Below are 26,968 nucleotides of genomic sequence, written 5' to 3' on the forward strand. Positions count from 1 at the left end.
GGAGCTATGTAAAAATCTTTTTTGGCTAATCGTTGCAAGGTGTCCTCAGTCACTTATTCTGGCAATCTACGATTTTTTGCCACCTCTTGTACATCATAATCAGGGACTTGAAAAATATTTTTCAGTTTTATAGCAGTTGCATTATCAACATAAATTTTAGATTTGCCACTTATTCACCATTTTTTATTACAACTGTCCTCATTTCACAGTGAGGCAGGGAGTATGGATTGTTAGGTTTAACTTTTTAAGCTGTTTTATTTTCTCATACACTGTCGCTATATGATGCTCCTTGGATTCTCAATGCCATGTGGAAGGATACTTGTAAATGTTCAAAACCCACCCACCCCAATTAATCTTCTGTTTTGAATTTCAAATCCCAAACCTCTTTTGAAACAAAAACACACTTCTGGGAAAAAATATGTAACATCTTTTTTAATCTACTTTCCTTGTTCCAAAGGAAACCTTTCTACCTGAAAAACTTGTAAGTTATATTTTTGTTGTGAGAGAAGGCAGTTCTCTCTCATTTTGTTAAACTACTCTTAAACCATTTGGCATCATCTTTGAGCTGGCCAGAAGGCAAGCAAACTGACATTAAATACAATGTTTTTATAATCTCCTCTTTCAGCCCTAAAAGAAGCACTGAGAAACGCAATCGTGAGCAAGAGAATAAATACATAGAAGAACTCGCAGAGCTGATTTTTGCAAATTTTAATGATATTGACAACTTTAACTTTAAACCTGACAAATGTGCAATCTTGAAAGAAACTGTGAAGCAAATTCGTCAGATAAAAGAACAAGGTAAGAGGACTAATAAATCGACTGAATATTTTCTGTGTTGATTATTCCTATATTTTTGGCAAACCCAGTAGTCTCTTCAGCTTTTCTTTAGCAGATTCCTAGGTTTTTCATTAATCAGTAATGACAAATGTTGTAATGGTATATAAACAGAGTGTGTTAAGTATCATGTTCAATATTTTAGAAATAAGCTTCACAGAGAATTTGGAAATTGCCAAGAGGGAGAGAAAAACAGTCAGTCCGATGCGTGCATCTAATGGAATTGGAATTTCTTGTGCTTTTACAAAAGTTAAACTAGCAGATGGCTTTGAGGCTGGGGTGGGGGGTAGGGGGGGGGGGCAAGGCTACTTACGTACTTTTACATGGATGATGAATCCATGCAAAATAGGAATAATCCAGGAGAGTGGGGTATGAAAGTATTCTGCATCCCCCCATTTGCTTGCTTTTGTTGGTATGAATAGATATTGTGGACTAAATTATCTACGTCTCTTAAATGATGACATCATATCCTCAACTACAATAGATTTGAAACTATTCTAATCTCTAGATAGGGTCCTGTTATAAATGTAAACCAGAGAACGTGACAGTTTTCTTCCTGTTCTTTGTCTAGAAGATTAGTTTTGTATTTCTTTTCTTTTGAACTATTTCCTATTTAAAGAAAAAAAACAAAATCTTTTAGAAACTTTAGATTTTTGGAAGTGGGTTTTGTAGCACAAGTCTATCTGGGCAGGTATGAATAGCACTGCAGGTGTTCAGGGAAGATTCAGATTCTTACAAGTAGTATTAGTTTTATTTTTATAGAGAGGATATCAATCTCTTTATATTAGAGTGATTCCTTTGGTTTTCAAACACTAACATCTTTCACTTTTTTCGTATTCTGTGATTTCTGTGGGAAAATAATTCTTCCTTTTGCATATTATATGTGTGAAGTTATAAAAGTAGAGATTACATGTTGCATAATATAGATACAGCTTTATTTCTAAAACCAGTGGATAAATACATCTGCAGTTTCAAAGTTCAGCCTATTCAAAGCTAAATGGAAAGTGGAAAGTGTCAAATTGTGTCAACTGCCTCCACAGTGGCTCTAGTTGATTAATCTTCAGGAATGTACCTATTTCTCAGCTTGTTCTCTTCTTATTGCTATTAAGTTGCCATAATTTTTAAAGTGGCTATTCTAGTGAAGTTGCCGTGCCCCATGTTAGAAGTATACCTTTTAACCTGGCACAGTGTCCATCATCATTTTGCACCTTGCTGGCTTTTCAGATATGTTTTTTTCTTTATTTTCTTTTCTTCTTCCTTCTCTCACTTTCAGTTTTGGATTTTTGTTTTGCTGACACCAAGAGATGCATTCTCTTTATCCTTACCTGAGAAGGGATAAAGACCAAAAAAAATATGTTTTCCTGGGAAGTGGATGCACAGAGAAAAATCTGTTAGTCCACTTGGTAATTCTCTCAGTGGCTGAGAAGATATAGTCTGAAAATCTGGCTCTAACTAAGGCAACTTTGGCAAATCCACAGTTTTGTTGTTCAGGACCAATATCATAAAAACAGTTTTCATATTGTTATAAAATGTTCACGCTCATCAAACCAGGTTACATATAAATTATTAGTTCTTTATGGGCCAGAAGTGTATGAAAGCTGAATGTGCACTTAATTTTTTAAGCTCATAAAGTTTTATTGCAAAAACAACTGAATATACATTTCTAAAGACAGACTAAAATGCTATGAATACTATTTATTTCAACAAGTAGCAGTGGTTTGCAACCCTTGAGCAATAAAGATACTAAATTACTCTTTATAATGTTGATTTGTTGCATAAGGTTCTTCAGCTGAGGACAATTTGATTGTCTGTTAACTGTCTGGGTCTTTGCATGAAACGCATAGCTGGTACCGACTAGACTTTAAGACTCTCTAGGGGCCATTGCAAAACAATGAGACCCTCAAGGTGGGCATTGATGGTACCTCAGGATCTAGAAGCAAAGATTAGAATACTTGAAATTATTCCTTTAAACCAATTAAAAGTTTGATACTGATTTCTGCGTAGAAGCTACATGTGTTTGTTGTAATAGTAAATTTAAAAGGCTTTTCTTTTTAAGAAAAAATCAAGTGACAGCACACTCTGAAATGCAGTGTTGTTTTGTAATAGGCATTTCGTTAACAAATAGGTCTCACATGCAGTAAACATTCAAACTGCAGGAAGGGTACAATACACCTGTACCTCTGTTGAGTGCCACAAAAAACCTGGCCTAAGCAAGGCAAACACATTGAAGACCTAATGAGGCTATTACTATTGCAGTCTCATCTTTTTCAGGTAGTTTATCACCTCAGATTGGGAATCCTGCACTTCTATATATTCATCATTTAAATGCATTAACTTTTAGGTTGTTCTAAATCTTTGATTGCTTTTCCATTGGCAAGACATGTTAGAAGACCTTCATAATGGTGAAACACTTCCGTTGTCTTAAGAATATCTATTTCTAAAATAAAGTCATGAGAATAATACTATACTTTAATAAATTGCCATGAGACTCAGGTTAAAAATCATATTTTCTTACGTTTAAGATGTTTTGTTGATTATTTAGCATTACACTAAATACCTGTAGGAGAGAACTAAATGAACACCCTGAAATTCTTGAGTGATTCTACACTAACATGGACAAATCAAGATGGCTCAGTTTTTACAAGCTGAGCCAGCTCTACATTTCTTCAAAGACAGATCAGATTAAATTAGTGAAGACTTATTTTACAGTTTTATTATTTTGAAGCTTTAGTAAAGAGGTTGGATTTTCGAAATAAATACTAAAAACTCTTCACAAACATTCATCTCTAAATAGAATTGCACATTAAGGTCTCATTACTTTCAAAAACGCGGTCAGTTATAAATACCTTTTAAAGCCACTGAAAGCAAAAAGTTTTATAGCTGCTGCTGAGATTTGACAAGGAGACTTTATTTTAGGTTCTAGGAATGAAAATGAAGAAGGAAGAAATACAGATTGATATTCATTTCCCATGTCAAGCTTGCTGGGCTGGTAGCTGAAAAAGTAATAGATTTATTGCTGTAGCAATACCATCATGTAAGTTAGTATAATGTTATCCTGATCTATTTTATATGCAAATACAGATTTGCAATATTGTATTTGTTATCTTTATATCATTTTTCACAGTATATACTTCCAAGATTCTTTAGTTGTGGTATGTTTGAGATTCAGTTTATTACAATTTGCAAAGCAAGTTGCAAGAACTTGCATATAACTGAATTCATTAGAAGAATTAAAGATACTTGGAAGATGTAACCATTGCATGTAGTTTTAATCTGGGGTTTGAATGTTTTTAGTACTTGGGAAAATGGAAGACAAGTGGCTTTACAGAAGCTTAAGTTTCTACTGAGGATTTTTACCATATTATCTTACAGTGATTGGATAGAGATTTGTGGATGTCCAGAGGAGATAAAAAATTGTGATTTTTAATATGAAGATGAAATAGAAGCTGTATTCATGTAAATCTTACATGGGTATTTCTACTGGGGATTTGAAACTTGTGTTTCAAGCACTTGGGGAAAAGAGTCATTCAGTTTTTTATTTATAACGTAAAAGTGATATGAAATGGTGGGCTTATGGTTGTGTTACATGGTCATGGAAGTGTAAGCTCTCCTGTTATTCTCAGTCTGTGTTAAGTTACTTTGAAAGAGTAGGAGTCATATATGTTGCAGATGTGTTCATAATATACACAAATGTGTACAAGCACAGTAAGTTCCAGTTTACACATGCTTAATTAAAAAAGCTTCTTTTAAGCAAGTGTAAAGACCACTGGGGATAAATGTTCTTTTGTATGCCAGACAGCCAAGAAGCTATAAAGCCATTTGATTGTACTTAAGAAATATATTTAGTAAAATAGTGTCTGATTGATGCCAGGATCCTACCTTTGCAACTACAACTTCAGCACTTAAGGCAGATTAATTTCAGTTGTGCAAGTACTGCTGCAAATGTTTTTGCATATCTGAAGACAGCAGAATTCTGAGAGCAAATGAGAGGAGTCTGCATTCTCTTCTTCCCTAGCTTACAATCAGCTGAACTGTTTCAGATCAATCTCATTTGATTTCATAGCTACAGTAGTCCTTTTCCTTGAATCATGTCATTTGCCTGACTCCTCTCACTCACTGTGTGCATTTTGCTTTTTTCTTTCTCATTATTATTTTTGGCTGCTTCGTCCCTCTTGAGCTGATTCCCCCCCCACCACCACCACCCGCCCTTCTTGGTATTAAGCAGGATTTTAAAATTAAACCTTTGCCTTTAGTTTAAAGCTCTTTTTATTCATCATACTAACATAAGTCTCAGCAGGTAAATAACTCACACTGTAAAACAGACACTATTTGTTACTTTTCACTGCTTGAACACCTCCTGGTTCAGGCTTTGAAACCTTTTCTTCATTATCTAGTTGTGCTTTTACTCTCTTCTGGATATCAGTAATGCAGTAGGTACAGAGGATGCTGAAGATCACCTTAAGCTTCTTCAGCAGTTTCTCTAGCTAAGCAGTCACCTCTGACCCCTTCAGTAGGAGTGCTGAAGAATGTGTCCTGACATCAAGTACAAGAAGTGGGGTTTTTTTCCTCAAGTCCCCTGTGTACCTTTTATTAAGCTTCAGGTCTGCATCTCTTGTTTCTCTCCTGGTCTCCATGCCTTTCTGTTTTCTGTAGCTTTTTTTCAGGATGGCATCCAGAGGGATATAATGTACTGTGCCAAAGGATCCCCAAATGCGATTTTAGGTCTCAGTTCCATTTTCCTGCAGAGTCCAGCTTTCATGTGTCACTGGATTCTGAAGAGGTGCGGTGTTCTGTAGAACAGCTTTTCAGTAATACAGGGAAGGGGTATCAGGGTGGTGATTATCAGTCTAGCTATTAATGTACACTTCGGAGTTGTCAAATTGTGTTTTCGTAATAGCCTTACAAGAAGACAGACCTTGGACAGAGCGAATCGCCATGTGAAAGCTAACCAGCATTGGGAGAAGGGGACGTGCTTGGGAAAGGGAAACATGCAAGAGCTATGGAACCTGTATGAGTTTAAAAAGACTTGTTGTTAATCATGTGTATCTTTTTCTGGTTCCATATTTGATAGCAAAACCAGGTTTTGCTTCCCCGTAGCAGTGCTACTTCGTAATCAGAGTCACTCCAGCAGATAAGTCTATTGTTGCCTCCAGTGTCAGTATGTAAGTAAAGTTGCTTGCTAAAGGAAAAGAGTGTGGCCTTAAAGCTGTGACAAGGGGTAACTTTGCTGCTACTTTGAATTTATCAGATCTGAATTTAGATTCACATTTCACAAGGTATTTAAGCAACTGCCTAACTTTAAGCAGATGAGTAATCCCTGTTAAGTCAGTGGAACTACTTAAGGGTTTAAAGTTATGTGCATAAATATCTTACCAAATCAGGATATTAAGACGAGAGCGTATGCAGAGCTGGTTTTTATTTGTTGGGTTTTGTTTTGCAAATATTGTAGTTGGTCAGTTTTACTGTAATTATTTTTTTTTATGTTGATTGTACTTGAGGTGGCAGGAGATTTAAAATTTATGCCAATTTTTGAATCCTTTTTCTTGAAGGAGTTCTGTATGGCTGTTATTATTTATATGTGCTGTACTTTCAGCCTGATAGGATTTTAAGACTGAATTAAGTGTCAGAGGAATTTGTGCTGTGAAGTCAAGCAATTTATGCAGCACATTTACAAAAAATCTATTACTGAATTTGCTTTGCTGTCTCCTTTACCTGCAGCTGAGAGTGATGCACTGAAAATGACTTTGATCTTCCTCTGTACATTGTAAAGCTTTTTGGCTAAATATCCAGTTATGTTGACTTCGCTACTTGCATGCCTCCAGAGAACTACTGATTTGCTGAAGAATTTAAACTGGTTTAATTTAAACTGGTAATGCATACCATCAGTTTCTTTTCTGTCTCTGAAGAAAAGTAGTCCATTAGCCAGCAGACCCATCAAGTGGGAAATTTCCTGGGGTTTGCTTATTTTAATGGAGTTGTGTATCATGCAGAATAGTTGGCTTAGGCCTTACCTACACATAAGTTATGGCATTTTAGCTATGTTAATAGTTTTCTGTGGAAGCAGTGTTAGACTTTTCTTAATATGACTTATGAGAGGAGTAGCTGAAGATGCCTTTATGACATATGGGCTTAAACTGTTGAAAGAGTTGGGATTGTTCAGCCTGGAGAGGAGAAGGCTCCAGGGAGACCTTATTGCAGCAGCCTTTCAGTATGTAAAGGGGGCTTATAAGAAAAACAGAGGAGACTTTACTGAGGCCTACAGTGACAGGACAAGAGGCAGTGGTTTTAAGCTGAAAGAAGGCAGATTTAGATTGGACATAAGGAAGAATGTTTTTATGGTGATGGTGGTGAGACACTGGAACATGTTTCCCAGAGAAGCTGTGGATGCCCCATCCCTGGAGGTGTTCAAGGCCAGGCTGGATGGGGCTTTGAGCAACCTGGTCTAGTGGAAGGTGTCCCTGCCCATGGCAGGGGGGTTGGAACTGGATGATCTTTAAAGCTCCTTTCCAACTCAAACTGTCTGTGATTCTGTGATTCTCTTGCTTCAAGAAAACAGACAAAAATAATCATCAAACTGGTAATCAAAATTGTGAAACTGGTGGAAAATCTATGCACTTAATAGGATTTAGTGGATTGGTGTCACTTCTTGCTTCCTAATCATGGTTAAAGCCCTGTCTGCTGTTTTAGAATAAATATAACCTTGTTCCCCAAAGTTAATGAGACTGTTTACTCATCATCTGATTAGGAGATTTAGGTCAATTTTTTTATTATTTATTTTGAAGAACAGCAATAGTAGAGTTGTCCTGAGGATGTGCAGGCTGCAGACTAACCTGTGGGAAATGAGGCAGATGCTGAAAAGCCTTGGTTCCACCATTGCTTCCCTCCTCTTGGGCATGAGTTTCCATGCCCTCCCTTACCCTGACAGTGTACAGTTGTGTGGTGAGCCTGAGCAGTATTTTTTATTTGACTGGGAGGGGAGGATCTGTCTCCCCACAGATCCTTGGTGGAGCTCCCTCCAACACAGGTCCAAGTGTGCCAGCAATGACTGAGCCGTGGGCTAACACCCACAGCTGTCTTGGCACTGTTGGCCATTGCAGGGTGTCGAATGATGACTGTCACATAAGAAGACACGTCTCTTGTCTGTGGCCTTCAACTCTGTCAATTATGGGTGACTTCAGTTGAGATAATTTGCTTGAAGTCTTTGATTACTTCAGTTCTAGGGATAATTTGCTTGAAGTTTTAGACCAGAAATCAAAGCTTTGACACCAAGTTGTGGATCAAAGTTGAAATGAAACTAAGTGTTCACTCCTGTTAAGACTGTGGTCTTTTTCAGGTAGAAATAGTTATTTTTGGCAGGTGTTATGGGAAAACTTGCTTGCTTGTTTTGCATCCTACTTGTATTTTGCTTTTCTTTGATCTTTATTTTGTTTTCTTTCATAAATTCTAAATGACCAAGAGAGAAAATAATTCAAACTAGTGGAGCATGGTTGTTTATTATATGTTCTGTAGCTGCGCAGATGGTTGAGATCTAAGAGGTCTATAATACTAGTGTTGGGGGATGCTGTAAAGGATTGAGATGCTTCTCCTGTATTTACCATGCTTTAGGGGGTGTCTCAAGTGTTCCCTCTTCATCCTTTGCAAGAATATTTTCATTGAAGTTTTGGGTTTGTTACTTCAGTATTTAATGACCATAGAATGGTCTGTGTACTTCTGGGATTGTAGTAGAAATGTCTTGTATAAGAAAGATAGAGACATCTCTTCCTGAAATTTAGGATTTTGGAGGCTACCTCCTTGCAGATAGTGTATTGTTCTCAGGCTGTGTTTAAACTGTCACTGAGCACTTTAAACTTCAAAGCTTTACAGAGTTTCTTTCGTATTTTATCATGTAATCTCTTATGAACTGTAAACATCATGAATGCATTTGGCATTTTAAATTTGGGGGGAGATTGGAAATACAGAAGTACAGGCTGTCATCCAGCCCTCCACAATATGAACGAAGCTCTTGAGACTGGTGTTTCTTAGCAGCTGCTCTGTTCTTCAGAGGTGTCTGGTCAATAGCAAATACTGAGTTGAGGTGCAAAAGAAAAATTGGGGGCTGCTGACCCAGGTCTTAATGTTTGTGTTTGTAGTCTCTTACTGCTGGAAGATGTGCAATGTAAGAGGTGCTTAATGTAGAACATCAGGGCTTGCTGTGTGCTTTAGATTAGTGAATGAAATGTACTAATCTCAGCAGCATGTAAAGCAAGTAAATGAAGGAGACTTCATATTACCTTGACTGTCTCTGTGCAGCCTAGTTTATGGAATAGCAAATTAATTTACTGAAAGTGGTGATGATACTTCAGTCAAAATAAGATCATCTATTATAAGGAACCTAGCTTTTTTCACGCAGCTTTTATCTTTTCTGTTTAAAGACTGCATCCTGAAAAGTGATAGTATGATGTTGAGTCACTATAGAGCGCAATACCTTTCATACCATGTTTGAATCCTGATAACCTGTGGATTCACAGCACATTAAAGGGGTATTGATCAAAGGCTCCTCTGTATTCAGACTAGGACCAAGATAACTGCATCTGTTCCAAGTCATGCATTTTGTTACTTCTGTAAAAGATTCTGCTTGTGGACAGTTAGTTAGAAATAGGAGTCCTTGAACATGAAATGACTGAGGATATGAAAACAATTATTACTTAAGCTTTCAGGTTTTTCTTATGAAAACCCACAGTGTGCAGCTGGGGAAAAAAACATAGACTGGAGTTTGAAGAATGATGTGGCAGATGATATGTACTTGCTCTGTCATGTACACTGTTGAGCTCCTAGTGAATGTTCTCAGACAGATGGTTGGAGAGCCAAGAAAAATATGCCTTCTCTTTCCTTTCATTAGTCTCATATACAAGTATTTTATCATCTCATCTACATGTATTTTACAAGCCAATGGGTACTCTGCTGTCTGCACAGGCTCTCCCTCTTCCCTCTGAAAGCAAACCACTCTTCTTTAGCTTGCAAAAGATCAGAGCAAATGTCAGAAGATGGAGACAGAAAAGTATGTAACATTAAGTAGAAAACTTCCAAAGTAGATACTCCATAACTGGAGATGCTCCAGATATTGCTATCTTATCTGAAATAGTATCCGTGTGCCCCTTTGGAAGAAGCAGCAGTGTGGTACCTCTATTCACAGAGGCTCTGTGCATCTTGAAGCCGAAAGGCGTGTCCCTGCAAACCTTGCTTTGCTTACTGATGCAGCTTGAAATGAAGCTATGCAGCATGCCTGCCACAGCGGGCTTCTAACACACAGAGGTGGGATACAGCCTAACAGCTGGAATCTGTGCCCAAAGCCAGCTCATGTGTAAGGTGCAGATTCTTAGTGGAAAGTTAACTGAAATTTGAAGCAACTTAGTAAAGAAATCAGTAGGTTCCATCAGTCTTCCCGAACAGATTTGAATGTCCTTCAAAACTTATATTGTAATTCAGTGGAGGTTCTTGGCGTGATGCGGGGCTTGGTGAAACGTCTTGGCATGCATTACAGAGATCCAGCTAGACAGTTAGAGTGGTCCCTTGTTGTCTTAAGACGTGTGAGCATGAAGAGCACTAGCCTGTTACTGGCACTTTTTCTTCTGAGGCACAATTTCCTAGAAAGACTTGGAACAACCTGCAGTTCCCATGATCCTTCTGAGGGAGATGTCTTCCAGAGACGGGTTATTCTATGTCAGATTAGGTCTGGGCCTATGTTCAACATTGAAGAGGAAGTGTGTTTAAATATAACAATTGATTCACTTGGAAATGTAAAAAAAGGAGAGGAAGAGGTATCAAGGTTGTAAATTCTAAATATAGATCGGAAGACTCAGGGGTCCCTCATTTAGGCTTTTCTTGGTTTGTTTGTTTTGGTGTTTGCTGGAAAAATATTGAAATATTTTGTGCTAATAACATTAAATTGCTCCTGTCTTCCTTCTTTTGTATAAAACTTTTCACCTCCTTAGCTTGGAGGAAATATTTGAATGTTTGAGTTTATTTTTCTATCTTTAGTTATTTCTTAGTATCCCTCTCGACTTTTCTGAACACAGTGATCCCTGTCACTAGCTGTCAAAAGTAACATTTTATGTAGAATGGATTTTCTTTGTATTTCCCTATTCCTTTCTCCCTTTTCCCTTGAAAGGCTTTATTTTTGTTTCAACCTTTGCTGTTTTCTTTCCTCTCCTTTTTAATGATTGTCCTGCATTTTGTTTTTCACTTCTTCCCCAGTTATGCTCTCTCTTGCCTTCTAGTGTGGCTTTAGCCATAATTTTAGGACCAGCATCACCATACTTGTGGCAGTTTTATTTCATTCAGTGTTGTCTCTCTGATACTGTTTTTTCTCTTAGAGCTATGGTAGGGAATCATGGAATAGTCTTAGGGAATGTGACAAAACTTACTAATGAATCGTTGAGTGTTACACTGATCGATATCAAGGATTATTGTGATTACTATTAAGCTTGAAACTTGAGTCACCATCTGTCTAGCTGCTAGAGATGCTGATTTTAACTGAACATTATAATATAGCTTGTCAGGCCATTGTACTTAATGTTCAAAATATAATTATGTGTTTTCAGTTGGCAATCTAAAATGTAAAGATGCCCAGTAAGCTTTTTTTTTTCCCCATGTTTTTTTTTTTCTCAGTGATACAGGCAGAGAAGCCAGTCCATAAAACCTTTGTTAAATACAACTGTGGGAGGATACTGGCTTTCTCAGGGTCCGTTGTGAGTTATGGTGCAAGAATACTCTTCCTTTCCCTGAGCTCTGTGATGGTAGTGGCCATTGTCATTAGTTCTTTCTTTGAAGCTCAGGCAAGGGGTATATCCTTTATCTTGACAGCGCAAACCCTTTCCAAAGGTGGGGGTTTGGTTTCTTTTGTTGTTTTTGTTGTTTGTGGTTTGTTTTGGGGGGGGGGGGGGGGGGGGGGGGCGGGGGGCGTGCTGGTGGTTTGTTTGGTTGTTTGGGTTTTTTTTTTCTTAATGAAGACTTCAGTCCAGATCTAAATGGCTTAGAATTTAGATACTTACCTCAAACCTCAGTATCCTTAAATGTTTAGGCTGAGGTGGACCCATAATCCTGTGGAAATGACAACTATTATTTAAAAGGTCTCACCTGTTGGTGCTTTAATGGGTGAAGCGAGGAGTAGACACCCACGTTCCTTTTTGCAAGCAAGTAAGTAAATTGCAGACTGGAGGCAAAGGTTCTGGATTGTCACTTCTGACCTGATGCACAGGCAGGGCAGCTGAGCTGCATTACCAGCCTTCATGTCAAGCAGGGACATGACTGGAGGCAGACCTTATTCTTCAGCATTTCCTGGTTAAAGCCACATTTGTCCAGCATATCCAACGTGGCACCTGTCAAACAGGGCCACCTCGCTCCCAGCCTGTGCGGCGTCAGGAGCCTGGGACTGGGGAAGAGCAGCGAGGTTGTGGAGCTGGCTGCGGCAGCACCCACCACCACAGGTGGAGCATCCTTTCCAGTGAGCTGCTAGTTGTACACCGTTAAGGGAACTGCTTTTAAGGCCGGTCAAAGTTTCTTCTCAGAGGAGAACTGATGAAGCTCATTGAGAAAATACAGAAAGCAATACTGTTTGTGTTGAATTATTTTCCTGGTTATGGATTATACTGACTTACATGAGACCAGGTGCTGATCCCTACTTCGTGACTTTGAAATAGAGAACAAGAAATGATAACCCCTAATTAATTAAGTTGTAAGTATGGTTCAGTCTATTGAAAGGAGCCCATTTGTACCTATCAGTTCTATTAGCAGGCATTTTAAAATGTGACAGAACAAATTAATGTAATTGAGGTTAAAAGTGACTTTGGATGTAAATCTTAGCAACAAGATAAGCCAAGCTTTTCTAGGGTAATGAAAAAAGAACTTTTAATTTTAGAGAATATCCTAAATGATACGTGTTAATAGTCATTGCCATCCTTCCAGCAGCCATGCTGTATTCATAATGTACCTGAAGTAATGTAGCCACTATTGAAATATATGAAATTAATCTTAAACGCAAGGTTTGGATATAAAAAATCCTTCAAGTAGCTAACATGCAGAAATAAACAGGTTCTTTTAGGAAGCTCTTGTTTTTCCTTATGCTTTCCTTGCAGTAATAAGAACATTTCTGTTTCTAAATTGATTTAAATGTTTGGCCGAGGCCTGTGGTGTTGGGTTAGGCTGGCAGGAAGAGGGGCCCCAGCTTCTATTTCTGAGCACTGGGCTATTACAGGGAGAAAACTTTACTTGTCCTTAATGATTTAGAGCTTTTTTGTACAAGATTTATCTACTGTAATCTGGACTATTAGAAGCAGTAGGAGCCCTGTTATCCATGTTAGCATGGACACATTAAATTAAACTTGTTTCAGTTCTTCCTTAGCTGTCTTCAATTATCTGTGCTCCATTTTGGTCTATGCTTTATTATGGAAACTTTTTTTTCTTTCGTGGGCTCACAGGGAGCCAATGATCCATCATATTTCTTTCTGGTGTGCCATATTAGGTCTCTTGAAAACTTTTTGCAGTCGTCAATGGCAATTTCTAAAAGCAAAAAGATCTTTGCCTGTTGCGAATGATCTGGTGTGTCACAAAGATTTATCATCAGCATCCTAAAATAAAGATGATATTTTGTAATCATGGCAATGTGGCATGCGAAGAAAGGGAGTCATCTGTTTCCTTTTAACAGTTGGTTCAGTATATAGGAGTAAGGCTTGAAGAAACAGAGTCTGGCTAGATTAATATTGCTTTCCAGTATGTTATTTTGCCCTAAGTTTTGAAACCTGTAGGTTTAATTAGCTTGGCAACTGCATCTGCAGATTCTACTCTAAAGAGTGTTAACTCTTGTATCTTTATTTTCAAAATTTTCCCTGTGTTTTTACATGTCAGAGAACCAACTGGAGAGCTGTTAACTTTTGTGAAAGCATTATATTATTTCTGAGACAGTGATGGAGCCCTGTTTCGGACTAAATTATCAGATTCTGCCCTATTTCTTGTCTTGGAAAACATCAGCTCAGCCAAAATGTTGAAGAACATCAGGCTCCCACCATTTAGACATTCATATTAATACTGTTTTTAGAGATGAATTATCAAAACAAGATGAGGTTACTCATTAAGTAAATATCTAACACTTACAAAACTGTAAATGCCAAAACATACGGTAAAATTTTCTGTCCTAATTCAGTACATACCAAAGAAAATAATTACTCAGTTAAACTGAGTGATGCCAAATATTTCTATCTACTATTTCAGTGCAGAGGTCAGTTAGCTTGGCTCTTCTTTTTGAAGTGTAGCCATATTAATGTAATAGATTCTAACTCAGTGCAGATAGATGCATGGCATTTGTTATCATGTACACTTGAGTAGTTTATGTGAGTGTTTTGAAGTCATCTAAGTACCAACAGAGGCAGAACTGTTTCCTGAGTATGTGTTTGTGTATACAGCTACAGACACATGTATTTTGAATCTGCTTATCTGATTCCAGAATAGAATAAGTGACTGATTAAACTGAGGGTATTTTTGAGTAAAGCATCGATAGCCAGTGTACTTAATCTACAATGTGTACTCCTTTGTTGTCTAAGTACTGTATTTTAGGCACTTGCAAAATATTCTGAAGTACACCACAACCCATCAGAGATTGGAGATTGTACTAGTTACTACACAGTCCTAGGAAGTGCATATGCAAAAAAAGGCCCGAAACCCCAGCATTTAAAAAAAAAAATTAAAACAGTGAAAATTATAAATTCTCAGCACCATCCTGTATTTTAGCCTTTTGATAAGGAATTCTCCTGGGCAGACAACACCTTTGATTAATTTATTTATGCTTTTTCTCTAGCCAGTCAGCGTACACTGGAAGGATAGTGTTAGCGGTCATTTTGGAGAAAAGAGAATATCACTTAAAAACATAGGAATATTCATACACACATTGGATTTGTCAGTTTGCAAGCTAAGCACACCCTTTCGTTTCATATAAAAGCATATGTTGAATGTACTCAAATATTTTAATAAGCTAAGAGCTCTCTAAAAATTCTGCAGGAGTAAAACTACATCCAGTTTATTACTTTCCTTTTTTTTTTTTTAAAACTTAGTGGAAAAGGTCCGTGTGGCAGCATCTCCATGGGTTCAACAGCTGATGGGCGTGATGGAAGCTTAATTCCATGTTCAAGAGATTAAAACCAGCTTTCCATTCACAATGTGGTAGTTTGATGTAGCCTCACAGTTTAAAATGAATCATGGGGTTAGAAGTAGTTTCTGGATCCAGGGTTGCTTTTAGTCTTGGTTTATATTTCACTTAAATTGTAGGATGGCAGTTGTCCTTCTGTGTCTTTACTGATAAATAAAAATACTAGAAATAATCTTGTTGGGGGAATTATTTCACTTGCTGTGTTGTTTTGTATTTTTATTGCATGCTGCGGACAGATTGAGCCGTTGAAGATTTGGGGTCCCAGATAGGACACTTCATTCTTCCGTTGAGCAGGAACAAGTGGGTTGTAACTCTGGGGTTTACTTCAGTCCCCAGTCCTTAATTTACCAGGAACTAGTGACCTTCTGAGGTAATCGCAGGTGTGAATAACCTCGGCCACTGCATTAAGCAGATAAATCTGAGAATAGTAGGTACATATTTCTGCAAATAATGCTATATCTGTAAATAATGTTGTCACTTTTAGTTGCCGCTGTTAAATCCAAGAGTTAGCAATCTTCAGAGAAGCTATTTAAGTGTATTTAGAGGGTGAGACTCAGCCGCAGTGCTCCGAATGGAGCCGTGTGCCGGGAGCACTGACACTGCAATACCCCAGCTCACAGGGCTTGGAGCCAGCTGGCCCCTGGGGCGAGGGGAGGAAGGAGGGAGCACTTCCACTGCTGCTGCCTGTCTTCTTCCTCACTTCCCAGAAGTAGACCGTTGAGTTTTGTAATAATGAGAGAAAAATAAGGATCATGCTTGTGATGACAGAAAAGACAAGCAAAATGAGAATGGAGAAGAGACCAAGGAAAAGGTAATAAAATGCCTATTAAATTATTTAGCAAAAAATACATACAGAGATACTAGGCTCCTTTCTGTCCAGCAGTTAAATATTATTCTTGGTGAGCTGAATTTCATTATTTTTGTCCTTGTTCCAGTTTAACTGAATGGGTGCAATTATTTCTCAGGTACTACTTCTTACAGAAGTTGTATTGGGTGACAAAAATGCTGACTTGTACAAAAGAGGAGTGATGGAGAAATGTCAATATTATTAAGAGAAATGAAACTGGTATTAATTTTATGTGTTATTACTTCTGTTTGTTGCGATTCCTAAATCCTTTGTGGGTTTTCAATTCTTTTCTTACTTCCAGCGTCCATGAAAATTTTATACACTGGCTATTGTTACTGAATTTTCTAAGACCAGACATCAATAAAAGCTTGAAAAGCTCCCTGAAAGTTTAGCTGGATTTGGTGTTTTTGTGAGAATGCAAAGCTTTTCATAGAGCCAGTGTCTTACTGATGCGTCTTTACAGTGGGGCAGGTTATGTGTGGGCTGGGAGATCACCTGTACCAATTAGAAGTTGAAAACATGGCAGAGAAGAAGTTACAGCGTTGCAAGTGCTGTTACTCCTGAGCAAGTAATTGAGCTTACAGCTTTCCTAGGGCTTTTAGCTTAAGCCCTGGGGTCATTTACCATTTAAGTGTGTTTCCACCAACAGTAGTAAATACAAAGCTAAACCGTGTGTGTGTGATGAGTGGAGCAGGCATGGGGAGGCACAGGGCACTGCTGGGCAGCCCTGGGCAGACAAGCAGGTGGGTGGGCACGCAGCCCTTCCCAACCGAAGGGGAGCCGAGCCATGCTAACAAGGGGGCTGTGTGTTGGGGAGGTGGGCAAAGCTGTGCTCTTAGATTGCTCACAGTGAATAAATGTGCTGAGAAAAAGTGCAGCTGTGCTTTTTTAATATGCACTGCAGGAGATTTCAGCAGCCTGATGATATATCGTGCATTAATGTTGAAAAGATAAACACATTTGGAGAGCACAGGAAGGCCTTGTGTTTTTATGTTAGCAGAATGCTTCCTAATGAATAAGAACGTGCTGCTGGCTTCACAGAGCCATATGGCAGCTTTTCTAATTTTAGTTCAGTGCAGATGCATAATTCTCCCTTGTTTTACCTCCTAAAACCTTCCTGAGATGTTGCATAGTTTTTCTTGTAAGACTTGATCTATAGTTTTGGGGGGGTGGGAATGTATTCAAGAGTCTAATAGCTTCTGGACAGATGTATGCTGTATGATGAAAGAGCAACCTCACTACATAATCACTTCCCTAAAATAGTAGCTAACTTTATTCACAGGGATGGGATAAGCTGGTCTAAAAATTGATTGCTGAAATAGTTGCTGTTTCTTAGGCACCGGTCTTTTGAAAAATTGCTTGCTTTCAGGGAGAAAAACCAACTTGTGTCAAGGCAATGGAAACTGGGTAAGAAACATGCATGTCGATATCAAGTTCCATGTGAGCCATGGATTGTAGTGCTTTGAATTAAGCAGTTACAAGGCAGAGGTGCTTTCCCTGTGGTTAACCAAGCATCAGAATAACTTACACATTCTTCACTGCTTTGCTTCATCATGTATAGTGATCCAAAACTCATGTTACCAAATACAAGCTTTCTTTTTTTGTTGGGGTTTTTTTTTCTGGTTTTTATTCAAGTCAGTACCTTTGAAGGTACTTTTTGTATAGGCCTATTCATGTTAAAAATCTCCTGTCTGTTACCATAGCCAGTATCATTACTTAGCAATAGTCCTACTCAGATTTTTTTATTACATCTACTATTTTAAATGTTATTAAATCTAACACTTAAAACTGTAATGTCAACTACAGTTTAGTAGTTTGCTAAGTTTACTTTCTATTATGTGTTTTAATGTGTATTTTTTTAATACTGTATCTACCCTTATCTTGGGCCAATTACATACTGTTTCCTTGATTGTTTGGGTTCTGTTTTTGCACACCAATTCAGGAGAGACCAGAAACCACCCAGGGTAAACTTACTCACAAATATGCATGAGGCAAGACAAAAGTAGTTGGCTAAAACATACAAAAAAATTGAGAAGATTAAGTTGTTTTTAAGACAGTTAAAGTGTAAAATTTAATTGCATTTTTAAACATTATATAGCATTTACAATCGCTTTCCCATGATTGTAACGGTATACTGTTGCTGTCACTGTTACGGGGATCTTTCTTCATTAGTGTGATTCTCCTAATGTGCAGAGTTGAGCTTTCTAGTATCCCTTATGATAAATCTCTTTGTTTATATTTTTACTTATTATGTAAATGAGGGTATATGATTTGAGATGGGTGTGGCATTTCAATCGCAATCCAATAGAAAATTATGAAGAACGGCAATTATACAGGACACCTGATAAAACCTGTTTTAAACAATATTGGATAATAAATTTGATTCTGCCTGTTACAGGTTTTTTTCTTTTAATCTCTTTTCTCAGCAGTTTGTAGAGCACGGGTGCTGCCCTGTCCAGGGTTTCACCAGCATCTCTTTTTTGCTTCTCTTGTTCTGTGAAGAACCTGAAGTATTTCGCCAATGCAAAATAAACTACATGTGTGTTGACGCAAATTTTGTCTTTCAGATTATGCTTCGTCTTTCTGCAATCCCTGCAGAGGCTATGTTTTTGTTCTTTACTTTAAAAAGTCATTTTGGTTTTGTAGAGAGCATCAAGATGGAAATATTTATGTGGCTGGGTTCATTAAGGAATTTGGAGTAGAGCTTGAATACAGACAGAGAGCTTTTGGGGTGGTTCAGCTGGTCCTGTCTGCCCACCTGTAGGGAGGGGAGGGTTTGAAACACAACTAAGAGAAGGTGATGCCCATCAGTAGCACTTCTGAGTCTGCTGTCAGAAACCCAGAGAGAACCAACGTAGCTTGAGTTGAGAGGATGGAAAACTAGGAAGGCTTCCGAAGTTAAAATGTAGCAGGAGACTTCAAACTATTGCTTTTGGCTTCTCTTTCTCTGACTTAGGAAATTCTGTTAAACTAATGTGATTTCACAAAGGTTTGCTTTCAGAATCTGTAATGAGCTTCAAATAAAGCTTGAGGCTTTCCCACTGATGAATTTGTCAGAAAATATTTATAAGGGGTTTTTTTTTTCCTTCTCTCTTCTGTATATTAACGTAGAAAAGTAAATACAGTTTGTGATCACTAGGAAGATGCCCAATTGAAAATATTAATATGTATTTTAGTATATTACTACTTATACAATTGTAAACATACCCACAGTTTAAAGTTTAAATTACACACATCACTAAAGCACTACATAATTGGATGTATATATTCTTTGTAGTATCTCTCTCAGGAGTACTTGTATTTTATTTAAATTTTTTTCTCTCTCTAGGCTAAAGTCTTAATTGAGCAGAGCTGATAATTATTTCATGTGTGTGAGGTTTATTCCACTATAATTTAGCTAAAATGCGCTTGATCCCTGGTAACCATATTCGTAAGTATGGGACCAGTTTCTAATCTAATACTCCCTCTCCAGTGGAGATTTCCCTGTGTGGAGGCGAGGCCACGGGAAGCCCCTTTCCACCCCGCTTACCTCCTCTGCGGGCGCAAGGCTGCGTTTCTCATTCCTTACTAAATCTCACTCGGCTAGCTGTGTAAGCTTTCCTGGCGTTTTCCATTTGAACAGGGGCATTGCTGTTCTAGGAGGTGGCATCGCTGGAAGGTGCGAGATCAGGGAACTGGCTCCTGTTTGCTATGGAAAAACCTAGGGTCTGTGGTTAGTCACAGGGTAATACCAGCAACTCCCGTGGGGCTGGAAAAAAGGCTTCCGAGAGGATTTGCAAGGTTGGGCCTCTGCAGCTATTTTCCTAACCCCTAACATTCAAAAATCATTAATCTACTGTAGAAATAATAAACTCTCTGTGCTTCTGATTTGTTTGTAGGGCCCCCAGTGAACCTAAAAAAGATAGAAGTGAAAAAAGGAAAAGTAAACTTTACATTTTTGCGCTGCTGCTTAATGCCAGAAGCTGGAACTGTTAAGAAAAACAAAAAAATACTGACTCGTGATAAATGCATGAGTGTTGCCGGCACTAGAAATTCATGTATCAGTTGTTGGTTTTTTCCAACCTTCTTCAACAATTTTTTTTTCTCAATTAGCCCCACGTGCTGTGTCACTGAAGAAAAGATTTTCATTTCAAGACGTTCCCCACGTCTGGCTGTCAGGACGACACTGCTGACAGGGTTTGCACTTACTTTTCCTCTGTGTGCTGATAGATTCTTCATGAGAGGCTCTGTAGTTCAGTCAGAAATAGATAATTTATTGAATAGTTGAACATGATCAGTAGCTGCAGTTTATAACATTGGCAAAAGTTACTGCTGGTCCTACTCAGAGGCTGTCTGTGGCTATGGTTTCCTATACAATGCCACTTAAATGTATAGGGACCTGTGGCCTGAAGGTATAGCCTCTTCTAAGCTCTCTGGCCACTTAACTTTACACAGTTCAGTTACAGATCCAATTATGAAGTCCATAATTTTGGAGTACTTGTGATTTATAAAGCTTTTCAGAATACCTAACCAACCATCATGAGTAGCGTAGTGTACGTTGTCACCTTCACTGGGAGAGGCAGGTAGGCAGTGTTTGTGTCTAAATAGTATTTTCCTATTTTCTGAGTTCATTGCATTTTCCTTGAGGAAGCGCTGTGTTTATTGATCTCGCAAAGGTATTGGGCCCTCTGTGGAAAAGGGTGTCTAAGGGAAAAGAAAGTGGAGAGATTGAATGGTTGTGAGAGACAGCTGATGATGGAACAGAAGTGGTCAGGGATCAAAGGGTTGAAACAGAGAAAGGGGGAACCAGAGGGGAAAGCAGCCCCTGTCAGTGACGGGTCGTGAGGCTAGAGAGATCCTTGGTCTGACCTGGTATTGCAGCTTCTGTGTTGATTACCATTCTAGTAATTGAATACATTCTCCTTTTCCTTTGTATAAAACCTCACCAATCGGCATAAAAGAGAACAGCTGCTTTTATGGATATGCTATTGGTGGTTTGTATGAACTCCATGGTTTTAAGAGTGAAAAAAAAAATTCAGCAAATAGTTTGTATTATGTGAAAAACAGGTGGTAAAAGTAGTCTTTGTAAATTGGTGAAATGAGGAAAGACCATATAATGAATGTGCTTGCACACCGTTGCCGGACCACATCTGCAGCCCCCTCTCCATTTCTAGCACACGGAGAATAATCCCGTGTTCTCTGATACTCAAGGTGGTACCAGTGGCTGAAGCAGTGAGGGGATGAAAGCAGGAAGCTGATATCTGTAGCCATTATAATATTTTGCAGTGTGAAACCGGGGATCACTTTATGCTACCAGGAACAGATGTTAAACAAATATCAATGCTGACTTTATTAAAAGATCAACCCTATCTTTAGAATCTTTTAGAATTCTTAGAACATGTTTTCAGTATTGTGTCATCATATGGTGCCAACTCTGCTATATTGTAGTATGGGAAGGATTGTTCTATTTTTTTCAGTTACATCTAATTTCTGCTTTTTGCCAAAAGGAGAAAGGAAAAGAAAAAAAAGAAAATCTCACTGTAGTCCTCAGTCCAAACCAGAAATACTAATTTTGTGTCCTGGTAAGCTTAAGTGGAAGAGGAAGGGTTAGTAGTTACTTCTAGTGTATTTATTTCTCTGAGATTATGCTAATCAGAGTGATTTAAATTCTTCCATTAGTTGAAACAGTCCTTCTTCAGAACAATTTTGTTTCATCATTATTCACAGTGGTGTTACATTGTGTATGAACATACCCTGAGAAGACCGCTAAGATTTTTCTGGTTCTTTTTTCATGAAAGCCAGAAACATACAAATCTAGGATGAGACAGCCCAAGTGACCAAAGCCTTATTGCCAGCGGGCGATCACTGATAGGAGAACACCCAGGGGTTCTCAGAAGCAGTTCCTTTACTGTATGCCTGAGCAGCATATATTCACACTGACCTTGTAACCTCTGCCAAGGAAAGAGTTCAGAGGAACTTTGGCTGCAGTATTGCAGACCTACAGATTGTGGAAAATACTGTACATTTGGGTACATTTCAATCTGTATGACTGATGTTTTAATTTTCACTAAGGGTGATTTTCTGAAGGCCCTTTGCTCCATCTGCACATGGCACTTTCAGTAATTCCTACAATGAATCTTCTGGTTTATTTTTGTAGAAGGCATAAATTCTTGTTATCATAATTTCATGTGCTTTCATGTTTATTAAAATAATCTTTTGCACAATATTACAAATAAGAAATCTTTAATTATTTTTAATATTGTAGGTTGCAGCATAGCCCTAGCTTTTACACAGTTGCTTGAAAAATAATAAAAGAATGTTTTGAGTATAGAATTAGAAACAAAAAAAACTAGTTTCATTAACTTACAATGTAGAATATGTATTCGTATGGTATTTTCATTACTTTTATTACTTCTTCCTTAAACACCAGTATCATTCTTGGAATAGAAAAATTAATACAGTCCATTACTTGATAGGAATTATAAACCCTGTTGATTTGAAAGTTCTAATATGTATGAGTATCCCTTACATTTGGAGTTGGCTGTGATCTGTGATACTGTATGTAACATTGTAATATGTGGCATTATGATCCATAAACCTTAAATCATTATTTTCTTGCCTGTAGTTTTCAAATACAGCACTTGAAATTGTATGTAGTTTCAATAATAGATCGGTAAATAAGGCAGTATGAAAATTATGTGATCGTAAAAATGTGGGTGGAGGCATGGGAACAGAAATGAGATTGCTGTTTCTCAGTACTGAAACAGTAGATTGCGGACTTTAAGTTTTTCCTTCTAAACATAGCGATCGTGGAAAAGTTGTGCAGCTGTAAGCTTTGCATGCTCTTTTAGATCAGTCTTCTACTACACCTTGATCCTGGCTTTTGCTGATTGCACCTTCATAAGAAGCCCTTGTCTTTGCCCATTGTTGTTTTGTAGTTCAGTAAAATGTCTAGCAGAGAAATAGCAAAAATTATTTCATTTGTGCCATAAAACGTCAAAACTGAGAAGCAAATATGCTAGTTATGCTTCTGTTGATCATTATGGGAGACTATTTAATCTCATTTTCAGAATTGTTGTGTTGTAACTGTTTCATAGCTAGTCCCAATACTCTCTGGGCTCTTACTATATCACTTAAAGAGCACTGCACTGTCATTTAACACATAGTTTTCTTTCTTGCAGAAAAAGCAGCAGCAGCTAATGAAGATGAAGTGCAAAAAGCAGATGTATCATCTACGGGTCAGAGTGTCATCGACAAGGATGCACTTGGACCAATGATGCTTGAGGTGAAGAGCAAAAAATTTCTTTATTTAAGCCAGCTCTGCTCCCCCTAGGATGAAGAGCAGTGTAATGAAATGAAAAAGTGGAGAGGTTGCTGTAAAAGAATGGTCAAGAGAGACAAGCCATCCTGGCTGCTCAAGGGTTATGTCATTAAAAGCAGGCAGCATATTTCTATTGGATTCAGTGATGAAACTCTCTTTAACTTGGGGTGGGGATTCTACTGCTTTGTGATGCAGACAGCTTGAGGGGCTTCAGTTGGTAGCAAGTCCTGGGTTTCTGCGTGTGCATGTTTTGTTTGTTCTAAACCACAACAGATTTGGGAGACCTGTTGTACCTAAGCATTGACTTACATATACAGTATTATACATGTGAATATTTCCTCTAAAATTGCATGTCATTACTATACTGTTTTAATGTTTTATCATTTCAGCATGACCCTTCCCTCTAGAATATGAAAGTAATCTAGGAGAGCTTTTCAACACACCTATTTCAGTTTGTTCAGTTAAGATTTCTGTCTGATTCTAGCTATTAATTTGATATCCCAGAAGGCTGCATGGTTAAAACCTAGTTTCAAAATCTATTAATAGTAATGTTGGGTAGGTATGTTATCTGGGAACCTAATGTCATGTGCTACTGTCCTTTGGCACTACTGCTTTATCTGCTCAAGCTCACTTGCAAACTGTTTATTCCTGTTCTGACTGTGGACTTTATCTGCAAGGAAGAATAAATGTTACTTTAGATAAAACAAAAACACAAACTCTGAGTCAAGCTAAAGGAACCAACTTTGGTAGAAGCATAATTATTCTGTGATTTCTGAATGTTGCAGCAACAAGATGCATGTTATAACAGCTTTAAGTATTTGCATTATTTTTCATGATTTGTTAGATGAAAACACAGTTTTCTGTACTACGTATGAAAAAAAGGCTCCAAGGTCACAGTACTAAACATAAGGAAGATTAGGCAGGTTGGAGTGAAAACATTTTTCTTTCAAAAGTGGAGGTAACAAATTAATTGGTTTGATTTAATTTAAGATTTATTGTACATGCTCACTGAATTGATTGTTGTTGGTTTTGCTGTCAGACAAGGTTAAACATTCATCTTTTGCATTGCTCTGTTAAAATTTGTCTTCAATTTCCTATTAATTTAATTGTAAGGACCTGTTTTAATTACAGGAAAAATAAGGATAAGATGACTTTTTTTTCCTGGCTTATCTTGCATGATTGGCTATTGCAGCAAACCTGACATGTAAAATCACCCATCTGATCCGTTATTCCATTTAATTTAGTTTTCATTTGCAGTAAAACCATTGCATATTAACAATGAAATATTGTGGAACTAAATTAATAAACTGTGGTCCTTTTGCACCAAGAAACTTAAAAGGACTGAAAGTTGTTATACTTTTGCTGTGAAAAGACTACAGATACTTTCTTTGTGTCTTTATCTCCTTAAGGAAATGAAATTAAGTTATTTCATCTTACAGAACCCCTTTATATAAGCTCTTCAAAAAACTACCCTTTTCCATTGCCAAATAATAATAAAAATGGCAATGGTGATGAACAGTTTATTAGTTGATTTGGTTTAGAAATATGATTATCTGTTTTTATTAAAGAATAAAATGAAGGATCCTCAAAATAGTGACTGTTTCCAGCTGAAGAAAGTGAGTAAAATTAATCATGCAGCTGCCTCTGAGGGATATTTGAACATGCTTCTTGGTTAAAGCATAAAGTAGATAAGAAGGGAGGGTGAAAAATAATAAAGAGAGCTGACAACGTAGCAAAGAACACAAATGTATTTTCTGTTCTAGTATATCATCTAAAATAATACCTGTTTTCTTGTTTTCTCTTCCAGCATGTTGTCCATTATTTGTTCCCCCATTGTCCCAGTAGCTCTGAAAAGAGATTTTTTGTTGTGGTGGCATGTATCTGGGGAAGGAATTAAGAAATTATTGCAAAAGTGGAAGCTTCTAAAAGATTTAAGTGGCTTGGTGCATTAACTTGCTCAAAAGCCTGTTGCTGCTTACCCGTAACGTTATTTTATTATTAGAATAGAAAGAAATGGCATATAAAGCCCTCTAGGCTCAGATGACCACTTCTGTGGTCAACCCAAGAAGCAGCTGTGAGGAAACAGCACAGAGCACTTCCTTGCCAAAGAAGTTGCCAGAGTAGGAAATAGTAGGGAAAACTGGAGATTATTGTGGGATGCCAGTAATGCTTATAATCTTTTGCTTGCCATCTCTCCTTAGGACTGTGATAAACATCTGCTATGGCTTTGGTTTTGCAGTCCCTTTGAGTTTGTGTAACTGCTGCCAAGCAGAATGGTTCAGCCAAACCCACACCCATCTGCCAGCTCTAAATGCCATGTGGTTTCATGATGGGCCAGTTCAGGGACTGATGTGGCTAACTTTTTTTTTTTTTTGTATTCGTTTTCAGCCAATTCAGTTCTCAGGTCCAGCTTCTCATATCCTCAGTACAGGGAGCTGTCATGATGTAGAAAGGACTAAACCAAAGACATCATGTTTACATTGGCTTCAAGCAGTAGTGAAATGCAGTCTAAGACACTAATGCATTGCAGAGGTGCTGATAGGAAATTGTATTAGAGCCTCAATTAATTAAATCTTCTAAATCATTGTTAGTTAAACTAAATACTAGTCAGCATAAAAATGTCATGAATGTTATGAAAGCACATGGAAAGGAAGGGGCTCTGCAAAGAAAGTGAAGTGACAGGAGGAACCAAGAATGATCAGAAACAAGAAGATGGCAATAATAAAAAATGAAGTCAGAGATTAGAATTTATCAGGAGAAAAAAAGACATATTTTATCCTAATTTAGAGGCAGTCAGGAAGAGTATATACTTGTACGTTTATTTTTGAGGTTTATTATTTTGTAACTTAAAAATAGAACAAACAAAGCATTTGGCAATGATTGGCTCAGCCACTCTGCTTATGCATTGTGCTTTCACTGTCCCTCCGCTTTGGCAGAATCATTAACGCACTTGGGGAAGGACCTCTGGAGCATGTTTAGTTCCACCTCCCACTGTAAGCAGGTCTGACTAGAGCAGGTGGCTCAGGTCCTAGTCCAGCCAAGGTTTGCATATCTCTGGGGAAGGAGATTTCATAGCCTCTTTGAGCAGCCTTTTCCTATATCTGACCAACCCTCATGGTGATTTTTTTTATTTTTGTATCTCCATGAAGCTTCCTGTCTTGCAAACTGTGCCTGTTGCATCTCGTCCTTCCCTTGTGAACTTCTGAATAGAGCCTGGCTCTGTCTTCTCTTTAGCCTTCTGCTAGGTGTCTGAAGACAGACGTAAGATCCCTCCTTAGCCTTCTTTTTTGTACTGTCTGGATTTGCTACATGCTCAGCAGTGTACAATATTTGTAATACGTATCTGTAGCCTGAGAACTTGAGAACTGCCAGCTAAGACCAATGCACAAGTGTACAAGTTTGGTCGTATCAAAAATGCCACATGCCTGTGTATGTTTGCTATGGCAACTGCTCCTTGTTAGACTGAGCTGAGTTCAGGTTTAGTATGGATCCATTTGGGTTTAATTAACCCTGAATGAATCATGGGTTGCCTGTCTTTCTGACTTGCTTCTGTCCCTGGAGGAGCAGTAACTGACAACTGTTCTAGTGATTTCCCACCAGTCATCAGAGAGGTGAATAAATCAGGCAAAGCTGCAGAAGTCTGTGTGGGTTAATTGATAATGAATGTTTAGACCAAAGGCTTTGGTGCTTTACGTTTAAATGTATCCCCCTTCATCTGCTCATGACATAAAGTTAGAGGGATGTATTCTGAAATATTTTTACCATTCACAACCATGTTTGCGTCTAAGGAAAAGAAAGTTTGGATGAGAAG

The 26,968-nt window shown here is 37.9% G+C and overlaps 1 protein-coding gene across 9 annotated transcripts in view; it reads left to right on the top strand.

The window, feature by feature from the left end:
• The window catches only part of NCOA2 (nuclear receptor coactivator 2), a 190,019-nt gene that overhangs the window by 113,447 nt on the left and 49,604 nt on the right, over positions 1 to 26,968 (top strand). For all 9 annotated transcript variants that reach the window (XM_055706229.1, XM_055706227.1, XM_055706226.1 and 6 more), the window contains 2 exons: positions 626 to 798; positions 23,018 to 23,121. In XM_055706229.1, the coding sequence (XP_055562204.1) occupies positions 626 to 798; positions 23,018 to 23,121 (277 nt within the window). The remainder of the gene's footprint in view (positions 1 to 625; positions 799 to 23,017; positions 23,122 to 26,968) is intronic.

The sequence above is a fragment of the Falco cherrug genome, chromosome 3 (genome assembly GCF_023634085.1).
Source record: "Falco cherrug isolate bFalChe1 chromosome 3, bFalChe1.pri, whole genome shotgun sequence".
In the NCBI taxonomy this organism is placed as follows: Eukaryota; Metazoa; Chordata; class Aves; order Falconiformes; family Falconidae; genus Falco; species Falco cherrug.